At 45.5% G+C, this 18,092-nt stretch overlaps 1 protein-coding gene across 1 annotated transcript; it reads left to right on the top strand.

The window, feature by feature from the left end:
• Nucleotides 1-2,920: 2,920 nt before the first annotated feature.
• Ccrl2 (C-C motif chemokine receptor like 2) lies at nt 2,921-4,345 on the top strand. Its single transcript, XM_057767770.1, has 2 exons — nt 2,921-3,053; nt 3,176-4,345. Exon 2 carries the CDS (start codon nt 3,187-3,189, stop codon nt 4,255-4,257), a length of 1,071 nt encoding a protein of 356 aa, XP_057623753.1. The 5' UTR covers nt 2,921-3,053; nt 3,176-3,186; the 3' UTR covers nt 4,258-4,345.
• Nucleotides 4,346-18,092: the final 13,747 nt, after the last annotated feature.

Below are 18,092 nucleotides of genomic sequence, written 5' to 3'. Positions count from 1 at the left end.
AGCATGTGTATGTATGTGTTTGTGTGTAAGTGTGTGTGCGAGCATGTGTATGTATGTGTTTGTGTGTAAGTGTGTGTGCGAGCATGTGTATGTATGTGTTTGTGTGTAAGTGTGTGTGTGAGCATGTGTATGTATGTGTTTGTGTGTATGTGTGTGTGTGAGCATGTGTATGTATGTGTTTGTGTGTAAGTGTGTGTGCATGTGTGTATGTGAATGTGCATGTGAGTGTGTATATGTGTGTGTTTGCGTGTGTGTGTGTATGTGTGTGTGTGATACGAGACTAAAAAGGAGGCCATGAGAGGAGAGGATGAGATCTTAGGGAAAGAACAAGAGAAATGTTGGGTCCACAGGGGTGACGCAAAGTTGGGGGACAGACCACCAAAGTCTATTAAACCAGAAGCAAACTTTATTCCAGGAAAAAATAAAAAAATAAATCTCCATAGGGCACAAAAGCTTATCAGCTAGCTGAGACCACAGCCAGGGATGGACTTGTAAGGCTGTGGCAATGGGCTGTTTCCCAACTCCCCTTTTTATAGCAAGAAGCAAGCATTAGGCATGAACAAAAGAATTTACAATCTCAAGGTAGAACTCAGATTCAAATACACATTGCTGACCCTCAGTTTGCAGAGGGCTGCTTCAGCCTTGCAGACAGAGCTATGGGCTGTAAAGCAAAGTAACCCACTGTTAATAGTTGATCCTTAAGCTGCTGACAGCCTGCCTTTATTCTCCTAGGCTTACAAGTTTACATTTCTTTATTTCTGGAATCTACATTTCTATATTCTTATTCTTGAACTCTTTAAGAAAGAGGGGATGATAGAATCCACGTGACACAAAAGCAGAGGGGGAAACAGTTGAAAGAGGACCATTAAGAAGGGACGGGGAACTAGGCAGAGCATTGTGGTTGAGGACAGATAAGACAAAGACTAGTGACACATGTGTATGAGTATGTCATAACAAAACACATTATTTTGTATGCTAACTTGAAAAAAAAAAACCTGTGGCCTGAGTGTGGACAGACAGGATGCTGGGAATCAAGCAAAAATAAATCAATACTGAGAGTGGAGGCCACAGTGACGGAGCAGTTGGAATGATCCTGAATTTACAGACGATTCCTTTTCCTGGAGACATTTTCGATTTCCCATCATCGTGCGACACAAAGCACATAGGATACCTGCTACCCACACCCACTTTCCAATCTAAGGAGCAGCGTGTACATCTGTGAATCTGCCCCCGTCTGGGAGTGAACTATGAGCCACTTAGCCTACTCACTCACAGGCCAGGTGTCACGGTGTGACTCCGAGGCATCTAGCTGCAGAGGGCAGAGATCTCAGGAGGAGCGTGACAGCTGACATGACCCTTGCTGTAGCCACATCCATGAATAGAGAGAGCATCCTAAGGCCTGGCGAGTCCCACTCACCCCTAAATGCTCTCCCCTGCGGGGGAGAGGCCTTATTGGGAAGCTCTTCCATTCTGGGTTCTCACCGTACCAACCCGTGTCTCTGTTTCTGCCAGGATGCTAGGAGCTTAAGGCTCAATCCTGCCTATCTGGGCTCTGTTCTTTCTTACTAGTCTCCTCAGTATTGATTTCTATTTTTATAGGTTCACTTTTGGTATCACGTGTATCAGACCCGTTGTTGCTAATGCAAAGGAGACATCAACTGACCCCCCAAATTAGTTCAGTCGTGGCTGCAAAGAGTCCTTGGCCTGAGGGCAGTTCATATATTTTTTCCAGCTTTTCCAGGTTCCTCTTCTACGATCCTCATCTTCAAACGGCATCCCTCTCCTCTGCCCTTTCCCGCCACTCCAAGGCCTGTCGTCATTCCCCTCCTCACAGTATCTCCTCCCTGATCATGCCCCACACATCCTCACACAGGATTTTCTTCTGGGGCTTTCCCTAAGCAGGTCCGCGTTCCAGTGGTAACTGCTTCCTTCTGGCTGCCTGCAGCTCTCTACTTTCCTCAGCAGGGAGGTCAACGCTCCTTCTCCACCCCTGTTCCTAATTTCTTTTCCTGCTGATATCACTCTAGCACCCGCCCGTGCTCCCCAAATCATTTTGTAGCACATTTTGTAACAGGAAAAGCACATAGCTCTTCTCAAAGACAGCAGGAAAACAAACAAAAACCCTACCCCCACCACTCCCTGTTCTTCCCTGCAGGTCACCGGTGCTGGTGACAGCTGCCTTTGAGGGTCAGGACTTTGGTGTTTGCGGACACATTGGCGCTCTGGAAGCTGTTATCTACTCAGAGAACTTCTGTCAGAAGCCCAGGAGGTGGGGAGGCGGAGCGCAGCTTCTGACGTCACCCTCTTATTATCACTGGGAGCAGGCTTGACTTAGCGCCCTTATCTGAGACAGCCTGGAAGACAGCTGGCTAAAAGGTACCTGAAAGTCAAACATGGGATACTGGGAAAGGGAGAGACGAAAGCAACTTCTCAGTTTCTCCGAGGCTGACAGAGGCTCCTGAGAGAGACTTCAGAACTTCATTCCAGCTGGCTCTTGAAGCTGTGCCTGGAAGGGGCCAGCCTCCGAGGGATAAACAGTGCTGTCTCTAGCTCCTTGGGGTCAGGAGCAGTCTGTTCAGAAGGAAGTGCTATTTCCCTGACCCCAGTGTTCCCACAGCCCCCTGGATGGCAGATCTTGGGGCTGCACCCTTCTCCACTCTTGGGAACTCAGTCAAGTGGTTATCTTTATCTCACTAGTTGTCCACGTGTTTGGCCAGTACGGTTTCACTTTTGCAAACATCTGTTTATGTCCCCGGAGAGGAAAATATCAAGCAGCCTGCCCCAAGACCGCTGCCGCTGTTTTAGCTGTTTCATTTCAAGCCGTGAGCAAGGTAAGGAAACTTTTTTTTTTTTAATAGCTGGGAAGTAGGAGGGGCACCGACTTCTCAGGTTGTTTTTAACTCTTTGTCTTCTTAGTTTCTAGCTCCTAGTAAGCGAATCTCATTTTAACCAAAAGAAATGAAGTGACTGTAATGTCCCCGCGTCCTTTTGTGCCTGGCAGAGCTGTCACATTATCAGCACAGACCCTGGGTGTTGTCGAAGATTATTTTAAGGTATGTTATGGGTTCTTAATGAGTAGAATGAGCATAGCCGCCACTGTGGGAGAGGGGGCAGACTTACTTCAAACCTTTTGCTGTAGGATGGAGGGGAGACATAATCTCTGATTTCCCCGCAGGGCAGCCCGGGATGGATAATTCCACGGTGGCCCCAGAGGACGACTATGATGTCTTCATAAAGGATGACCCGGACTGCTGTGTGACAGAGAAACCCCTCACCCCCGAACTTGTCTCCGCCCAGCAGGTACTATGGTTCTGCTGCGCTGTGTTTGTGGTGGGTCTCCTGGACAACGCCTTGGCTGCGTTTATGCTGGTGCGGTACAAAGGACTCAAGAATGTGGGGAGCATCTACCTTCTAAACCTGGCAGCTGCGAATTTGTGTTTCCTGCTCCCGCTGCCGTTCTGGGCACACGCGGCTGCCCTTGGGGAAAGCCCTGGCAATGGGACCTGTAGAGTTCTTGTTGGCCTCCACTCCACAGGCTTATACAGCGAGACGCTTTTCAACATCCTTCTCCTCATGCAAGGGTACAAGGTGTTTTCCCAGGGGAGGCTGGCCTCCACCCTCACATCGGTGCCCGGTAGTGTTGTTACAAGTATCCTGGCATGGGTCATAGCTATTGCACTCTCTTTGCCTGAATCTGTGCTCTATCGGCCTCAGAGGGAAAGAGAGAAACCCAACTGTGCCTTTGGCAAACCTCACTTTTTGCCAATTGAAGAGCCATTCTGGAAGCATTTTCTGACTTTAAAGATGAACATTTTGGTTCTTGGTTTTCCTCTGTTGGTGTTTATATTCTGCTGCGGGCAAATGAGGAAAACGCAGACCACCAGGGAGAGGCAGAACGATCTTCGAAAGCTTGCGCCCGTCATAACGGGTGTGTTCCTTTGGATGTGGACACCGTACAGTGTTGTGCTTTTCCTGTTCGAGTTCCGGGAACACTCATCCCTGCAGGATGAGAACAGCTACCACCTGGAAGCAAGCATTCAGGTCACACAGCTCATTGCCACTGCCCACTGCTGTGTTAACCCTCTCATTTGCTTGCTTCTTGACAAGGCTTTCACGAAGTATCTCTGCAGCCTGTTCCGGCGGTGCAATGATGCCCCGTTTCAAAGGCACGGGGACTCTCAGCGAGCTACGTCAAGGAGTGATCATGACCAGATAATTGAACTCTACCATAGTGTGCCTCAGAGGCAGGATACATAAACATTGATATTATTGTCTCTTCGCATTATTTTATCTAATTTTTTACATGTTTGTACAAAAATAGAATATAAGAAGAAAGAGGACTGGTTAATAAATATTTATTTGTAACTATTGGGTTTGTCTCTGGCACGGGGCTAAGCTGTTTATAAAGGTGAACTTCATCTTCCTCCTTACTGCTCGTCTATAGTGTGGGCGCTTTTAGTCCCGTAGCTCTAAGAAACGGAGGCTTGGTCATTTGTCCAATGTTACATAACTACAAAGCGGTAGAACCAAGAGCAAACCCAGAGATCACTGCCCCAGAACCTGTAAGTTGTCCAAGTGTGCCAGGCGCTCATAATTGTCAGCCAGGGGTGATGACAGATGTCTGTAATCCCAGCACCCTAGGAGGCTGAGGCAGGAGGATTTCCACAAACGTAATGGTAACCTGGGAAGCATAGCAAGACCTCCCCCAACCTGGTTTTTGTTGCTGTTGAACAAATGAATACTACTTCTAAAGCCCCGTTTGAAGGTTGGGGTGTAGTTCAGTTGGTAGAAGGTCAGCCCTGCCTTGCAGTCTTTGGTCCCCAGTGCAGCATGGACCTAGCATGGTTGGGCACTTTTTTTTTTTGAGAGAGAGAATTTCTCTATGTAACCCTGTAGGCTGTCCTGGAACTTTCTTTATAGATCAGGCTGGCCTTGAATTCAGAGATTCCCCTGCCTCTGCCTCCTAAGTCCTGAGACTAAAGGCATATGCCCCCATGCCCAGCTCCATGGTGCACAACTTAGAAGCAAACATTAGCAGGGAAGCAGTTTTTTAGGCACACGCTCCCTCAGGCCATGAAAAGAACTTCTTGATGGAGGCTGTGGAAACCAAAGGTAAGGCGATCGGTCCTGTGGGTACCCAAAGCTCTTGGCTAGTCACCATACCCAAGCTCCCCTGGTTCTTCCAGTCTGTGGGTCTTCCAAGGTTTTAGAATCACTTGCTGCTGACTGTAACACAAAGGCGGAAACCTAACGAGAGTAGATGTCAAAGTATGTCTAGAAAGGTTGGATTAAATGAGCGCTGTGACCTTTGAAATATAACACATACCTCGGGCCTCATTAGCCTCTGACTACAAAGAATTTCCACTTCCTTTTGTAGCTGAGTTACACGGCAGGCTTCCACCCGCCAGGCAGCGAGGCCAGCTCTTCGCCCAGGTTACATGCTACACCTGAGATCTCTGAGTGGCCCCTCTCTCTGCCTCTGGAGTTCAGAGCTGGGCCCCACACTCCATCCGGGCTGAGGGCTTGTGGCCACAGCTCTTCTTCTAGGGCTAAGATGGGGACACAGGCCTCAAAGGAAGTTAGAGGCAAGCACAGGCAGAGAATAAGGAGAGCATTCACCCAGGGGTCCTTCCCAGGACAAAGGGTTCTCCCGGGTCATAGGTCAATGACGGTCATCATTATCACAGAAGGAAGGAAAAAGAAAGGAAGGCCAGCACCCGGCTCCATGACTGAAGGCACTTGCTGTGTCAGCCTGGTGGCCTGAGTTCAACCTCTGGAGCCAGCAGAGAGGGAGGAGAGAGCTAACTCTGAAAAATTGTCCTCCGACTTCCATGTGTGTGCTTGTACATGCACACACATACAGGCATGTGCTACTCCCCCACCCCCAGTCCCACCACGCACATCTAAAAGAAGTTTTGAAAAGAAAGAAACTGATGGTGGCATCTCCAAGTAACTAAAGCTGGAATTCTTGTACCCTGCTGGTGGGAATTTAAAATGATACAACCAGTTTGGGGAGAGATACAAGTTTCCTAGTTACCAGTCATTCCTCTTCTCTTTGTTAAATTTTATTTATTTATGTGCCTTTTTATTTTAAGTCTATGAGTGCTCTGCCTGCATTTATGCCTACATACCAGAAGAGAGAATTGGATCCTATTCTAGATGGTTGTGAGCCACCGTGCAGTTGCTGGGAATTGAACTCAGGACCTCAGAATCTCTGAAAGAGCGGTCAGTGCTCTTAACCACTAAGCCATTTCTCCAGCCCCCATCATTCCACTTCTAAATGCTTACCCAAGAAAAATGAGGATGAGAACCTGCCTGTATACACACCCATACATGGACCTTCATGAAAGCTGTATTTATATAGCCGTAAAGTGCTGCCGGTCCACCTGCCCCTCAACAGATGGATGGAGAAACAGTAGCAGACTGTGGGACCCCACAGCTTCAGGTGTGAAGTCCTAAAAGGCGGAGCAACAGGTGACTTCTGCCTATTAGGGGCCTAGTGGATATGTTTGTTAGCTGTGCTGTTTTCACTGGCCGTTACATGTGCCTTACCAAACTGGGGATTTTAAACATGTCATCTATTGTGTATCAAGCGTGCCCCATATCGTTGATCTTCAAAGCCTCCGAGGCACACCAGTGTGTTAGTGCAAGCCGTCTCGGAGCACAGCCTAGGGTCCTTTGCTGCTCAGGCTTCCATCCCATGCTCAAATAGAGTTCCCCAGCAGCGTAAGGGATGCCTGTCCATGGACCACACCATCCCATCCCTACCCCTGACTAGGGAGGAGGAGAATGCGGATGGGACCCCACGGGAAGTGTAGTTGCAAGAGATTTAGGGAAACAGTGTGGGTGGAAAGTTCGAGAGAGTTTGGCTGAGAATACAATGTCTACACGGATTTAAAGAAGTGGGCTGGGCTCTCTACCCACGTCTATTCTGTGTTAGACAGAAGTGCTAGAGGAAAACCCATCATTCACTAAGACTTACTGACAGGGATGAACATCAGCCTTGTCTGAATTTCCAGGGTGAAATTCAGAAAGTGGAAAGACCTGGAAACTCTAATTGGAGCCATAAGTAAGACAGATGCTGAGAACCAAGAGTAGGGTGTGGTATGCTCAAAACTAAATCTATCAAGACCTTCCTTTTGTGTCAGACCAAGCAGACTGTTCCCTAAAAATAAAAATAATACTTGCGGACCAGTGAGATGACTCTGAGGATGAAGGTGCTTATCATCACAGCTGATGACCCGAGCTGGGTCCCTGCCATCCATGGGGTGGAAGGAGAGAACCAACTCTCATAGGTTGTCTTCTGACCTCTATTTGTGTGCTTTTGTAGACACACACACACATGCACACACACACATACACCCATGCATGCATGCACAGACACAAAAATGTCACAAAAATTAAAAATAGCATTAGTTTTTCTATTTTCCCACAAATACTGTAATAAAACTTAACACACAGTAGAAAGCAAACAGAAAATGGCTAGTATAGTTTTACAAACATCCAGGGCTTCTGTTTTGCTTGCAAGTTATTTGCCAGTAGAAGAAACCGCTGGTTGACTGTCTATGAGGAAGGCTCATCATTTTGGGACCAACTAGATGCTGCAGTAGGCATGGGTGAGGGCATTGCCAGCCAGCAACCTTCAATCTTACCATGGCAGCCATACAAAGACAGACTTTCCTGTGTTTGGGCACCGAAATCCAGCCTTCCGGCCCTCCAGACCACATTGCCTAGGGAAGGGACCACACATTCCCAGGAAAGGGCGTAACCATCCTGGCAGGAATGAAGACATGTGTACCTCTCTCTTTTTGGATCTCAGACTACCGAAACAATGAAGGGAACTGGAATTTTCCAGGAGTCTCATGATAGAGAAGGGGGAGCTGGTGTCAGCTAAATGGGGAACTTGTCCTCTGGGAAGAGATTTCACACAGTTCTGAACACTGGTCAGACTACCTGGTAGGTGAGACGGGACTGAAGACAGTGATGATGTTTGGTACCACACTTTGACCGGGTGTGGTTATGCAGAGTTCTTGCCTGCTATTTAAACCTGAACCACATGTCAGGACCCCAAGTATAGACTTGGGTGAGGGTGTCACTGTGTTACCCGATTTATTAGGAGCAGAGTCTGAGCCTTGACAGACTCCTAACAAACCAGGCTTGGTTTGTCTTGAATTGTCCCCAACTGGTCCTCAACAAGTCAATTACACAAAGAAGAAATGGTAAGAAGCAGGAGAGAGAGAAAGAGAGAGAGAGAGATTTGATTAATATGGCCACATTGGGAAGAAGAACAAAGAGCTCCCGTGTCCTCCTTTGCCTCTCTGGACCCTAATCTGAGGTTTTGGTCAGGTCAGAGTAGAAGGCAAGAGGCCTGCAGCACGGCAGTCTGGGTTAGGATGGAGCTCTGACCATTGTCCTAGTTCACCTCTGCTGCAAGTCTGAATGTGGCTTGCTTGGGGCTTGTCAGGGCCCACATTCTGAAGCCAGCAACTCCGGGTAGCAAGGACACCTCCAAAGACTTTGTACAGAGGGTCCCAGAGCCCTCTCACCTCTCTGAATGGCACTGTGCGACACCCTGTGAGTTTTCTCAGTGTGGTGGCACTGCTCCTGCCTTGTGTAGGATGAGGTAGAGAAGCATAGGGAGCAGCGTAGTAAGCCAGGACTCTGCCTAATTTGAATTATGTGTGCTTACCTTCCCATAACACTCTGGGCAGCCTAGCTCCTTTCCCTACACATGCTATGCACACATGCCCCTCTCTGAAAAATGCAACTAATGACCTCAGATCCCACCTTCATCAGGCTATACCTATACCCCTCTCTCAAGAATAGGATATGTTTCTCTTCTCTATCAAGTTCTGACAGTTTCTGTTCAAAAATATTCCTAATACATCTTAGCTGAGGGCAAGTTCATCAAGCCTAAACTGGATTTGAGCACATGTGCATTAAAGGCAAAACCATGTCCTCAAGTTTTAGGGACAATCTCCCATGCTCGAGTTGCTTTTCTGACCTAAAGCAAGTTGGGGAGGAAAGACTTTATTTGGCCTACAGGTTACAGTCTGTCAGTGAGGAAAGCCAAGGCAGGAATCCAGAACTGAAGCAGAGACAATGGAGGATCACTGCTTGCTGCCCCTTGATGGCTCTAATACCTTGATTGTACAGCTCAGAACCACCTGCCCAGGGATGTTGTTGTCCACAGGAGGCTGGACCCTCCAACATCAACTAGAAATCAATAACATGCCCCACAGATGTGCCCGGAAGTCAATCTGATGGAGACAGCTCCTCAGCTGAGACTGCCTCTTTCTAGGTATGTCTAGGTTTGTGTCAAGCTGACAAAAACTAACCAACGCACCCTGTTTATCATCTTATGTCTGTGCATATGATTAAAACCAGACACGTTTTGGAAAGAGACATGCACTGTTGAAAAAAAATGACTGTATGACTTACTCTATCAGTCAAAACAGAGAACTGCCCTCTGTATCCCCCTAGTCACCAAACTCATCTTTCTCATGAATCTAGTCAAGGGAAGTACAAAACCAATAATTGGGGCCCTTGAGTGTCTTCACTCATGAGGCTACTGCTCCTCTCATTCTGGTCTTTTCTATTGCTTTGCTTTAAATGAAGTTTCCTTGTGATTTCTGCAATTTTGTATATACTTTCATTTCAGTTATATGAATAACTTGCCAAGAACTGGGAAACGCTTGGCCCTTACCCCTACCGTGGGTAACAGGGCATTCATTAGGCATGGGCTCCTCCTGTTCTTTCCATCTTAGGAAGATGGGAAGGCATGACTTTTTCTCACAAGGCCTGGTTCACAGCGGAGGATAAGGCTGATGGGCCATTTTTGGCTTTCTTCATACAGTTTTATGAACTGGAAGCAGAAGACGGGTAAGGAAGGGCGGGCTGGGAAAGGCAGGACCTGCCCTGAGTTCCTCTGGCTCAGGAAATGTGTTCTCACACTGTGACTTCGGGTCAGCTTCTGCCTTCTCTTCCTTCTCCCCTGTTCCCTGGCCCAGAGAGAGTGGAAGGCATTGTATCTGTATGTTTGAACATTTTCCAGTGTTAGCGTGCCACCAGGAAGCAACACCCTTAACTCAACAAAGAGGAAATGGAAGCTAAGGGGCCTTGTTTAGATCTTCACTTGTTTGATTGTTTTCCTGCTGTGCAGTTAACCTAATTAAGCTCTTAAAAATTCAACATTTGAGACAAGTGGCCTGAGGTAGAATCACAAATCAGGAAAGCATTGCTTTGTTCTAGGTTTCTGAAGGCAAATATCTAACAGAATGTCGTTACCTTTCTGACATTCTTCCACAAGGGAGACAGAGGACAAGCAAGGGACCTGCTCAGGACTGCAAGGGCCTTGGGAGACTTCACTAGGACTTTGACTCTTTGTACCATGACACCATCCTGGAAAAGCCTTGAGGCCTGCCACAGGTAGAAACAGAAAATGATCTACAGATAGGCTGTGTTGAATCCAAAGTTCAGAGCTCTCCCCAGGACATGGGTGTGAGAAAATGACAACATGACGCTGAGCAGAACACACTCTGTGATAGTTAGACTTCAGCAGCAGAGTGACTGGTTTAGAAACGCAGTGTAGACACACCCCTGGGCCTGTCCTAAGGGAGTTTCCAGAAAGGTTTCACTGAAGGGGGAAGATCCACTCTGAGATGGCAGCACCATCTCTTAGGCAGGGTTTCCTGGCTGAATAAAAAGGAGAAAGTGAGCTGAGCACCAGCATCCATGGCTCTCTGCTTCCTGGCTGGGACACAGTGTGACCAGCTGCCTCACACTCCTGCCCGCCTCACTATGTATGGTAAGCTGCACCCTCAAACTGAGTGAGAACAAACAGTGTCTTCCTTGAACTGATTGGCCAGGGTTTTACCACGGTAACTAGAAAAGTAAGAGAAGCACACACTCAGCTGAGTGTGAGGATGGACGATGCGTGAGGCACGAGCCCGTGGGACCAGCATTGTGTAGAAGTGCCAGGATAGGTCTTGGACTTTACATGCACACATTTAGATTTTACATATATGTGTCTGTCTAAAATCATTCACTAGAGGTATTATTTAGGGATTTTTTCCCATAAGGACATGAGAAGCACAGAGCCTCAGCAACGTTCACAGATGCACGCTTCTCTCGTCCACTTCGGAGTTCACAATTCTGATGACCACAAAGTTTTCACTATAGCCCTAGCAAAGCAGAAGCCAAGGGGATGAATTTCCTCTTCTTTTTTCCCATCTATCCCTGCCTTAGCCAAAAGTTCCTACAGCCTCTAATATTCAGGGTATCATTCTTTCTTAAAAGTTAAGCAATATGTCTTCAGAACGCCCAGGACCTCCCTTAGGAGGACCACAGACCCTGAGAGCCTTGATGCCCCCTGGCTATTGCCTCCACCACCTCCCAGCTTTCCCCTTAGTTACCGCTCATCTTGGGGCTCCTGTCCTCTCTCCATGTGCTTCTCCCCTCAGCAGACAGCATTCTAGGATCTTTGTTACCAAAGGAAAGGACAGGAAAGTCCACAAAGAGTGGCTGTTCCTGCATCCTGGGTATCACTGTTAAGACTCCAAGGGAATCAGTTCTGTGCTCTCACTCTTATTTCTCTTGAGTAACATGGCCTTGCAAGAGGCTTCCCTAGCAGACACCAGTTCTAACACTGACTCTCTGGCTCCACCCTGCCATTCAGACACTTGTGAGAATCTATTTTGGGGCATGGCACTGGAAGCCAGCAGGACTATCACTTTCAGTGTAAGGAGCAGGGTGGTGCTCATGTCCACAGCTGCTGAGGAGCCTGGAGACTTGCTAATATCCTCTACATTTGAAGTTGTGGGTCTGAGGTACCAAAAGTGTGTGTACATGTGTGTGTGTTTGTGTCTGTGTGTGCATGCACGGAGGTGACTGCTGAGGTCAGGAGCATTGACTCCTCCTGGAGCTGAAATTACCTTTGGTTGTGGATTGTCCAACACACATACTGAACCATTTCTCCAGCTCAGTTACCTTTAAAAAAATACACACACACACACACACACACTCACTCACACACACACACACACACTGTTTTTATATAAATTGGAGAGATGGCTCAGTGGTTAAGAGCACTTGCTGCTCTTACAGGGGACTCAGGTTCAGTTTTCAGAATCCAAATGATGATTCATGACCATCTGTAGTTCCACTTCCAAGGAATCTGACACTCTTCTGGCTCCAAGGGTGTCTGCCATGCACAGGGTTCACAGACATAAATGCATGAGAAAATACTCATACACACAAAATTCTAAAAATAATTTAATAAAACATTTATTTTATTTTTCTTTGTGTGTGTGTGTGTGTGAGAGAGAGAGAGAGAGAGAGAGAGAGAGAGAGAGAGAGAGAGAGAGAGAGTAGACATGTGTGTAGGTGCCCATGGAAGCCAGAAGAAGGTGTCAGATCCCCTGGAACTAAAACTAAAGGTGCTAAGAGCCAGACTTGGGTCCTGTAGAAGAGCAGAAGACACATAACAACTGAGCCATTTTTCCAGCCCCTTAGTTACTTTTTCTGTTGCTGTGACCAAACCCTTGGGGGGAAAAAGCAACTTCAGGGAAGAAGGCTTTATTCTGGCCTAGAGTTTGAGTCCATCATGGAGGAGTAGGAACAGTGCAGGCTACTCCATGGTGGCAACAGAGGGCAACTGGGACTCCACCTCAACTCTTAGAAGAACAGAAAGTAGAAAACAGACAGAAAGTGGGATTGGCTATGTGGGATCAGGCTATAAAACCCCAGTGACCCACTTTCTCCAGCAGGATTCCACTTTTGAAAAGTTCTACATCCTTCCATAAGAGTGTTGTGACTGGGGACCATGTGTTTAAATACATGAACCTATGGGGGGCATCTCATATTCAAACCACGTTCAGGATAGGGAGCAGCCTTGAAATAACTGAAAGTTCTGCTTCTGAAATGGAGGGGGTAGAGTGTCCTGCCAGCCCATCTCTTTTACATTGTGCCATGCGACCTTATTTGGCTTTGAAATAATGGGGATCAAATAGAAACTTTAAGAGTTTAAGTTGTCTGGCACATCCATCTTTCTTCCACTTCCCATGTGCAAGTCTAACAAGCCCCAAATGAAGATTTATACTTCACCCTGGGTTCAGACCAAGGGGCTAAATGGCAGAGCCATTGCTTACCCATGGGGGCCACAGATGCAAAAGGGAGGCATCCTTTGTTGGTAAGCCACTAGGCTTTTATCTAGGGGTCCTCAGCTCCAGCAGTATGGCTTCCCACAAGCGGGTGATACTAGATAGATTTTGTTTCAATCAGGGAAAGGTATTTCATTGATGGGTGTTTTTCATTGTTATTAGGGGTTTTGGGGGGGTTGTTTGGGTTTGGTATTAATTTTGGTTGTTGTTTGTTTGTTTATTTGTTTGTTTTGAGACAGGTTCTTACTATGTATCCCTGGCTGTCCTGGAACTCACAATGTAGACAAGGCTGGGCTCACAGAGATCTGCCTTCCTCTGGCTCTTGAGTGTTGGGATTAAAGACATATGCTACTAATATGGGATTCCCCTCTGTATGCTGTGAATACAATTGGTTAATAAAGGACTCCTTTGAGCCCATAGCAGAGCAGAAAGAGTGACGTGGGAAGAAAATAAAGTGAATGTTGGGAGAAAGAAGGGCAGAGTCAGGGAGAAGCCATGGAGCTGCCACCGAAGACAGACATGCTGAAATTTTGCTGGTAGGCCACAACCTCATGGTAATGCACAGATTAATGAAGATGGGTTAAATTAAGATATGAGTTAGCCAATAAGAAGCTAGAGCTAATGGAACAAGCAGTGATTTAACTAATACAGTTTCTGTGTGATTATTTCAGGGCTAAGAACTGGGACAAACAAGTGGCCTCCTCTAACAAATTGGCACCAACATGTCTGACTAAAATCCACTTAAAACCTGAGAGGGCTTGAAAAGGAATTTTAGACACAAAAATGCAGAGTTTAACACAGCTTCTTGCTGTTTGTTGGTGGCGTGCAGCAGCTCCTTCAAGAGAGGTTTTCCTGATTCAGCGGTAGCAGAAAAAAAGCCACACCATTTTGAAATGCCGGCTTTCTGGGTCATTCTGCCAGCATGACCTCTGGTTCTTTCAGGAGATTGAGCATTTGAATGGGGTTTGTGAGCAGCATGTTATGGCTTGCTTGATGGCAACATGGACTGCCTATTTGCCTAGGGATGGGGCATTGTGCATGGCTCTCAGAGGCGGTGAGCAGCTCCGCCATGCTGGACTGTGTGGAGCAAGCAGGAGTACCATATATACCCTAGCAATGGCTTAGATTCTTAAGAAGTACTTAGCATTTTAAGAAGCACTTCTGATCAGAAAATAATTACAAATATGCAATAAAGACAAATCCAGACTGGAAAAAACCTATAAATGGGTCATAGTGTTGGATAAATGTATGTAGGCTTGGGAGAGAGAAGAAAAAGAGTATAAAGTTATAAAAAAGAAATAGACAGATTAAAAGGAGTAAAGAAAAATAAGCCACAAAAAGATGGAAAATTCACAGAGAGTCTGGATTATGTATATTATTGTGTTTTCTTTGAAATTTTTGACTGTGAAGGAGCTAAGTAACCAACATATGTACTTTAAAGGTATCTGTACTTCACAATTTGAGTCTAAAAAGAAATTGCTGAAGTGGTGGCGCATGCCTTTAATCCCAGCACTTGGGAGGCAGAGGCAGGTGAATCCCTGTGAGTTCGAGGCCAGCCTGGTCTACAGAGCTAGTTCCAGGACAGCTAGGACTGTAACACAGAGAAACCCTGTCTCAAAAAACAAAAAACAAAAGATATATTGCTTTGGAAAAGAGGTTCTTCTTTTGTTTCCACAGAAGATGAGAACCTATGGAATCATTCCAGACTAAAGTGGTTTGATGGACCAAGAACCCCTGAAAGGTCACCTTGAACACCTCTCAAAAAATTACTTCACCCAATAAACAGCAAGAAGCAGTTTAGAGGAAAAACTACACCCGTGTTCCCAAATATTGTTTGTAAATGTTTCTTTACATTTAATTGGGGGTATAATATAGAAATTTACATTGGTATGGATCTTGGTTTATTGATACAAATTTAAGATCAGTTTTGTTATATGTATATTTCTGCTCTTGATTAAGGTATTATGTTTGTGTAGCTCATTTAAAAATGTAATAGATAATTAAGAAATACAGGTCAATAGATAATCATCTATAATAGTCAAGCTTGTAGTCACGTTAGTTAGGTTTTCTAGATATATATAGATATATAGATATAGATATATAAATATATAGTTAGATAGGAATTCTTCAAATCTTTCAGAGACCTTCATAATATGGCATTTAAAATGTTTTAAGAATTTAAGACTTTTCATGAAAATGAGACACAGCTGCTACTGGCAACACCAACTACTTCAAGAGGAAGATAGGCATTGAAGAGGCTCCTTATGTAGCTGCTTTTGGGAGCCATTTGGGCAAGAAACTGCTCTTGCCTAGACTGCTTGATGAACTGGACATGCAGAACTCGCAGAGAAATGACTGCTGAACTTGCCTAAATGTGAGACCATCCTTTGGGGTTCCTGCTACACGAAAGAATCTGCCAGACATTCTGCAGGACACAAAGGAAAGTTGCTGACAAACTGCCAATGTAGGTGGTACTGTCTTTGAAATTTCTGCTTCATGGGAAAGACTGCAGAATACTATGGGCCTGTAGGCTGAAGATGGATGCCCCAATGGTACAGAAGAACTTTGGGTGACTGTCCAGGCAGCAAGATGTCTCTGTCATTTCTAGAGTTTTGGAAGTTGCTTACAATACACTTCCTGTTAACTTAGGTAATATTGTATCCTTCTGGGGTCTTTGAAGGAGTTGAAGAATTTATAGTTATAGTTACAGTTTTCCTTAGTTATGATAAAAGATAAAGGATATATAAATATTGTAACTGTAATTTTTGCTTGATACCTGTTTTGTTATATGTAATTTTACTATGTTAAAGTTAAAAACCTTCCTTTTTTTTTTTATTTAAACAGAAAAGGGGAGGTGATATGTGATTCCCCTCTGTATGCCGTGAATACTATTGGTTAATAAAAGACTGCTTTGAGATCATAGCAGAGCAGGGCAGAAAGAGCTAAGTGGGGAAAACTAAAGTGAATGTTCAGAGAAAGAAGGGCAGACTCAGGGAGAAACCATGGAGCCGCCACCGGACACAGATGTACTGAAACTTTGCTGGCAGGCCACGACCTCGTAGTGATGCAAACATTAATGGAGATGGGTTAAGTTCAGATGTAAGAGTTATTCAATAAGAAGCTAAAGCTAATGGGACAAGCAGTGATTTAATTAATACAGTTTCTATGTAATTATTTCTGGGCTAAGTGGCCAGGACAAACAAGCTGCCTTCCTCCAACACGCTACCACATCCAGCCCACTGATAGATCATTAATTTCACTTTAGTGTCTGATTTATTCAAGCAGACTCACATTGTCTAATTATTATAGCTATTATATAAATTATTCTATTATTAATAAAAACTCAGGAGTCAGATATGGGGTTAAAACCTGATCAAAAGTAGTGGAGAAGTGACAAGTGAGTGCCTCTCTCTCTCTTCTTTCTTAATCCAAACTGCCATGACTCTTTCTAACTCCTCCATACTACTTCCTGTGTCTCTCTATATGTCCTGGGTCCTCCAAAACCTCTATGGGTGATTCTGGTCAGTTACTAGCTAGCTCCATCCTCTGATTCACGGTAAACTTTATTGGCAGTCTTAGGAGTGTCAGAGTGTGATCAATATATCCCACAACAAATTGCCATGTTTTACATTTGCAAGCACTAAACTCTACCATCAAATGTTTCTCATAGAATAGACTCAAGTTAGTGGAGGTACAGGTCTAGCCTTAATCCAATGTAGCAAATGGAAAGAAAAATAAAAAAAATAAAAATGAGTCTTGGTCCCCTTTCTAAAAATTCCAGAAGAATCTGCAGGTGGCAACAGAGATGCCCATTTTTGTTAGCAATGGTGAATACTGGGCAAATGCATGACGGAGTAGAATTACAGGACCATTGTCTGTGCTCTGATGATCTCATTGGAGCAAATGGGTAGGGGAACTAGTGAGTGGGTGGCTGGGAAGTAGCTCAGTCAGTAAGGTGTTTACCCTGAAAGCATATGGGCATGAGTTTGATCCCCAGATTCCATATTTTTAAAGATAGGCAAGGTTCTTAGGGCACACCACCCAGCCTTTGAAGCACAAGTTCCAGGCCAGTGGAGAGACCCTGTGTGCTGGCTAGGTCTTTTGTCAACTTGACGCAAGTTAAAGTCATTTAGGAAGAGGGTACCTTAATTGAGAAAATGCTCCCATAAGATTGCATGTAGGCAAATCTGTGGAGCATTTTCTTAATTAATGATTGATGTGGGAGGTCCCAGCCCACTGTGAGCAATGCTTCCCCTGGGTAGGTAGACCTGGGTTGCTATAGGAAATCAGGCTGAGCAATCTATCGGGAGCGAGATAGTAAGCAACACTCCTTCATAGTTTCTGCTTTGGTTCCTGCATCCAGATTCCTGCCTTGGGTTCCTGGCCTTCCTTCCTTCCTTTCACAATGGACTGCATGCTGTAAGATGAAACAAACCCTTTCCTCCTCAAGTCACTTTGGTGGATAAAGTGTTTATCACAGCAATAGCCAACTAGGACAGCCTCTTTCAGAAAGAGAGAAAGGTAGACAGTCCCTGAGCAGTGACCTTCAAGATTGTCCTCTGGCTTTCACATGCATGTGCACACACATGCATGAGCATTAGTGTGAGGAGCATGCACCGTCATGTATACAAGCATACATGCACATGTTGAGATACACATGTGCATACACAGGCACATGTGATCTGGGACACACATATGTGTCTGTACTGTGATATCTGTGTGAATAAAGCAGATCTCTTTTGGAAAGAAATCATCACTTGGCTTGTCCCCTGATTCCAGATCAATGGGCATCGTGCCCAGAACTTCAGAACAAAGAAGGGCTGGGCCTGGAAAGCTCACAAGGAGAGCCCAAGTGTGCAGAAGCCTTCGGTCAGACACACGATTTCCATGTAAAATTTGAGGCATGATGAGTGATATTTCATATGAAGAGAA

The sequence above is a fragment of the Chionomys nivalis genome, chromosome 4 (assembly GCF_950005125.1).
Source record: "Chionomys nivalis chromosome 4, mChiNiv1.1, whole genome shotgun sequence".
Lineage (NCBI taxonomy): Eukaryota > Metazoa > Chordata > Mammalia > Rodentia > Cricetidae > Chionomys > Chionomys nivalis.
The sequence above is the reverse complement of the archived record's forward strand: the minus strand, read 5'-3'. Positions and strand labels throughout refer to the sequence as shown.

Coding starts and splice junctions, on each gene's coding strand:
- Ccrl2 (XM_057767770.1), top strand. CDS start 3,187: ATGGATAATTCCACGGTGGCCCCAGAGGACGACTATGATGTCTTCATA.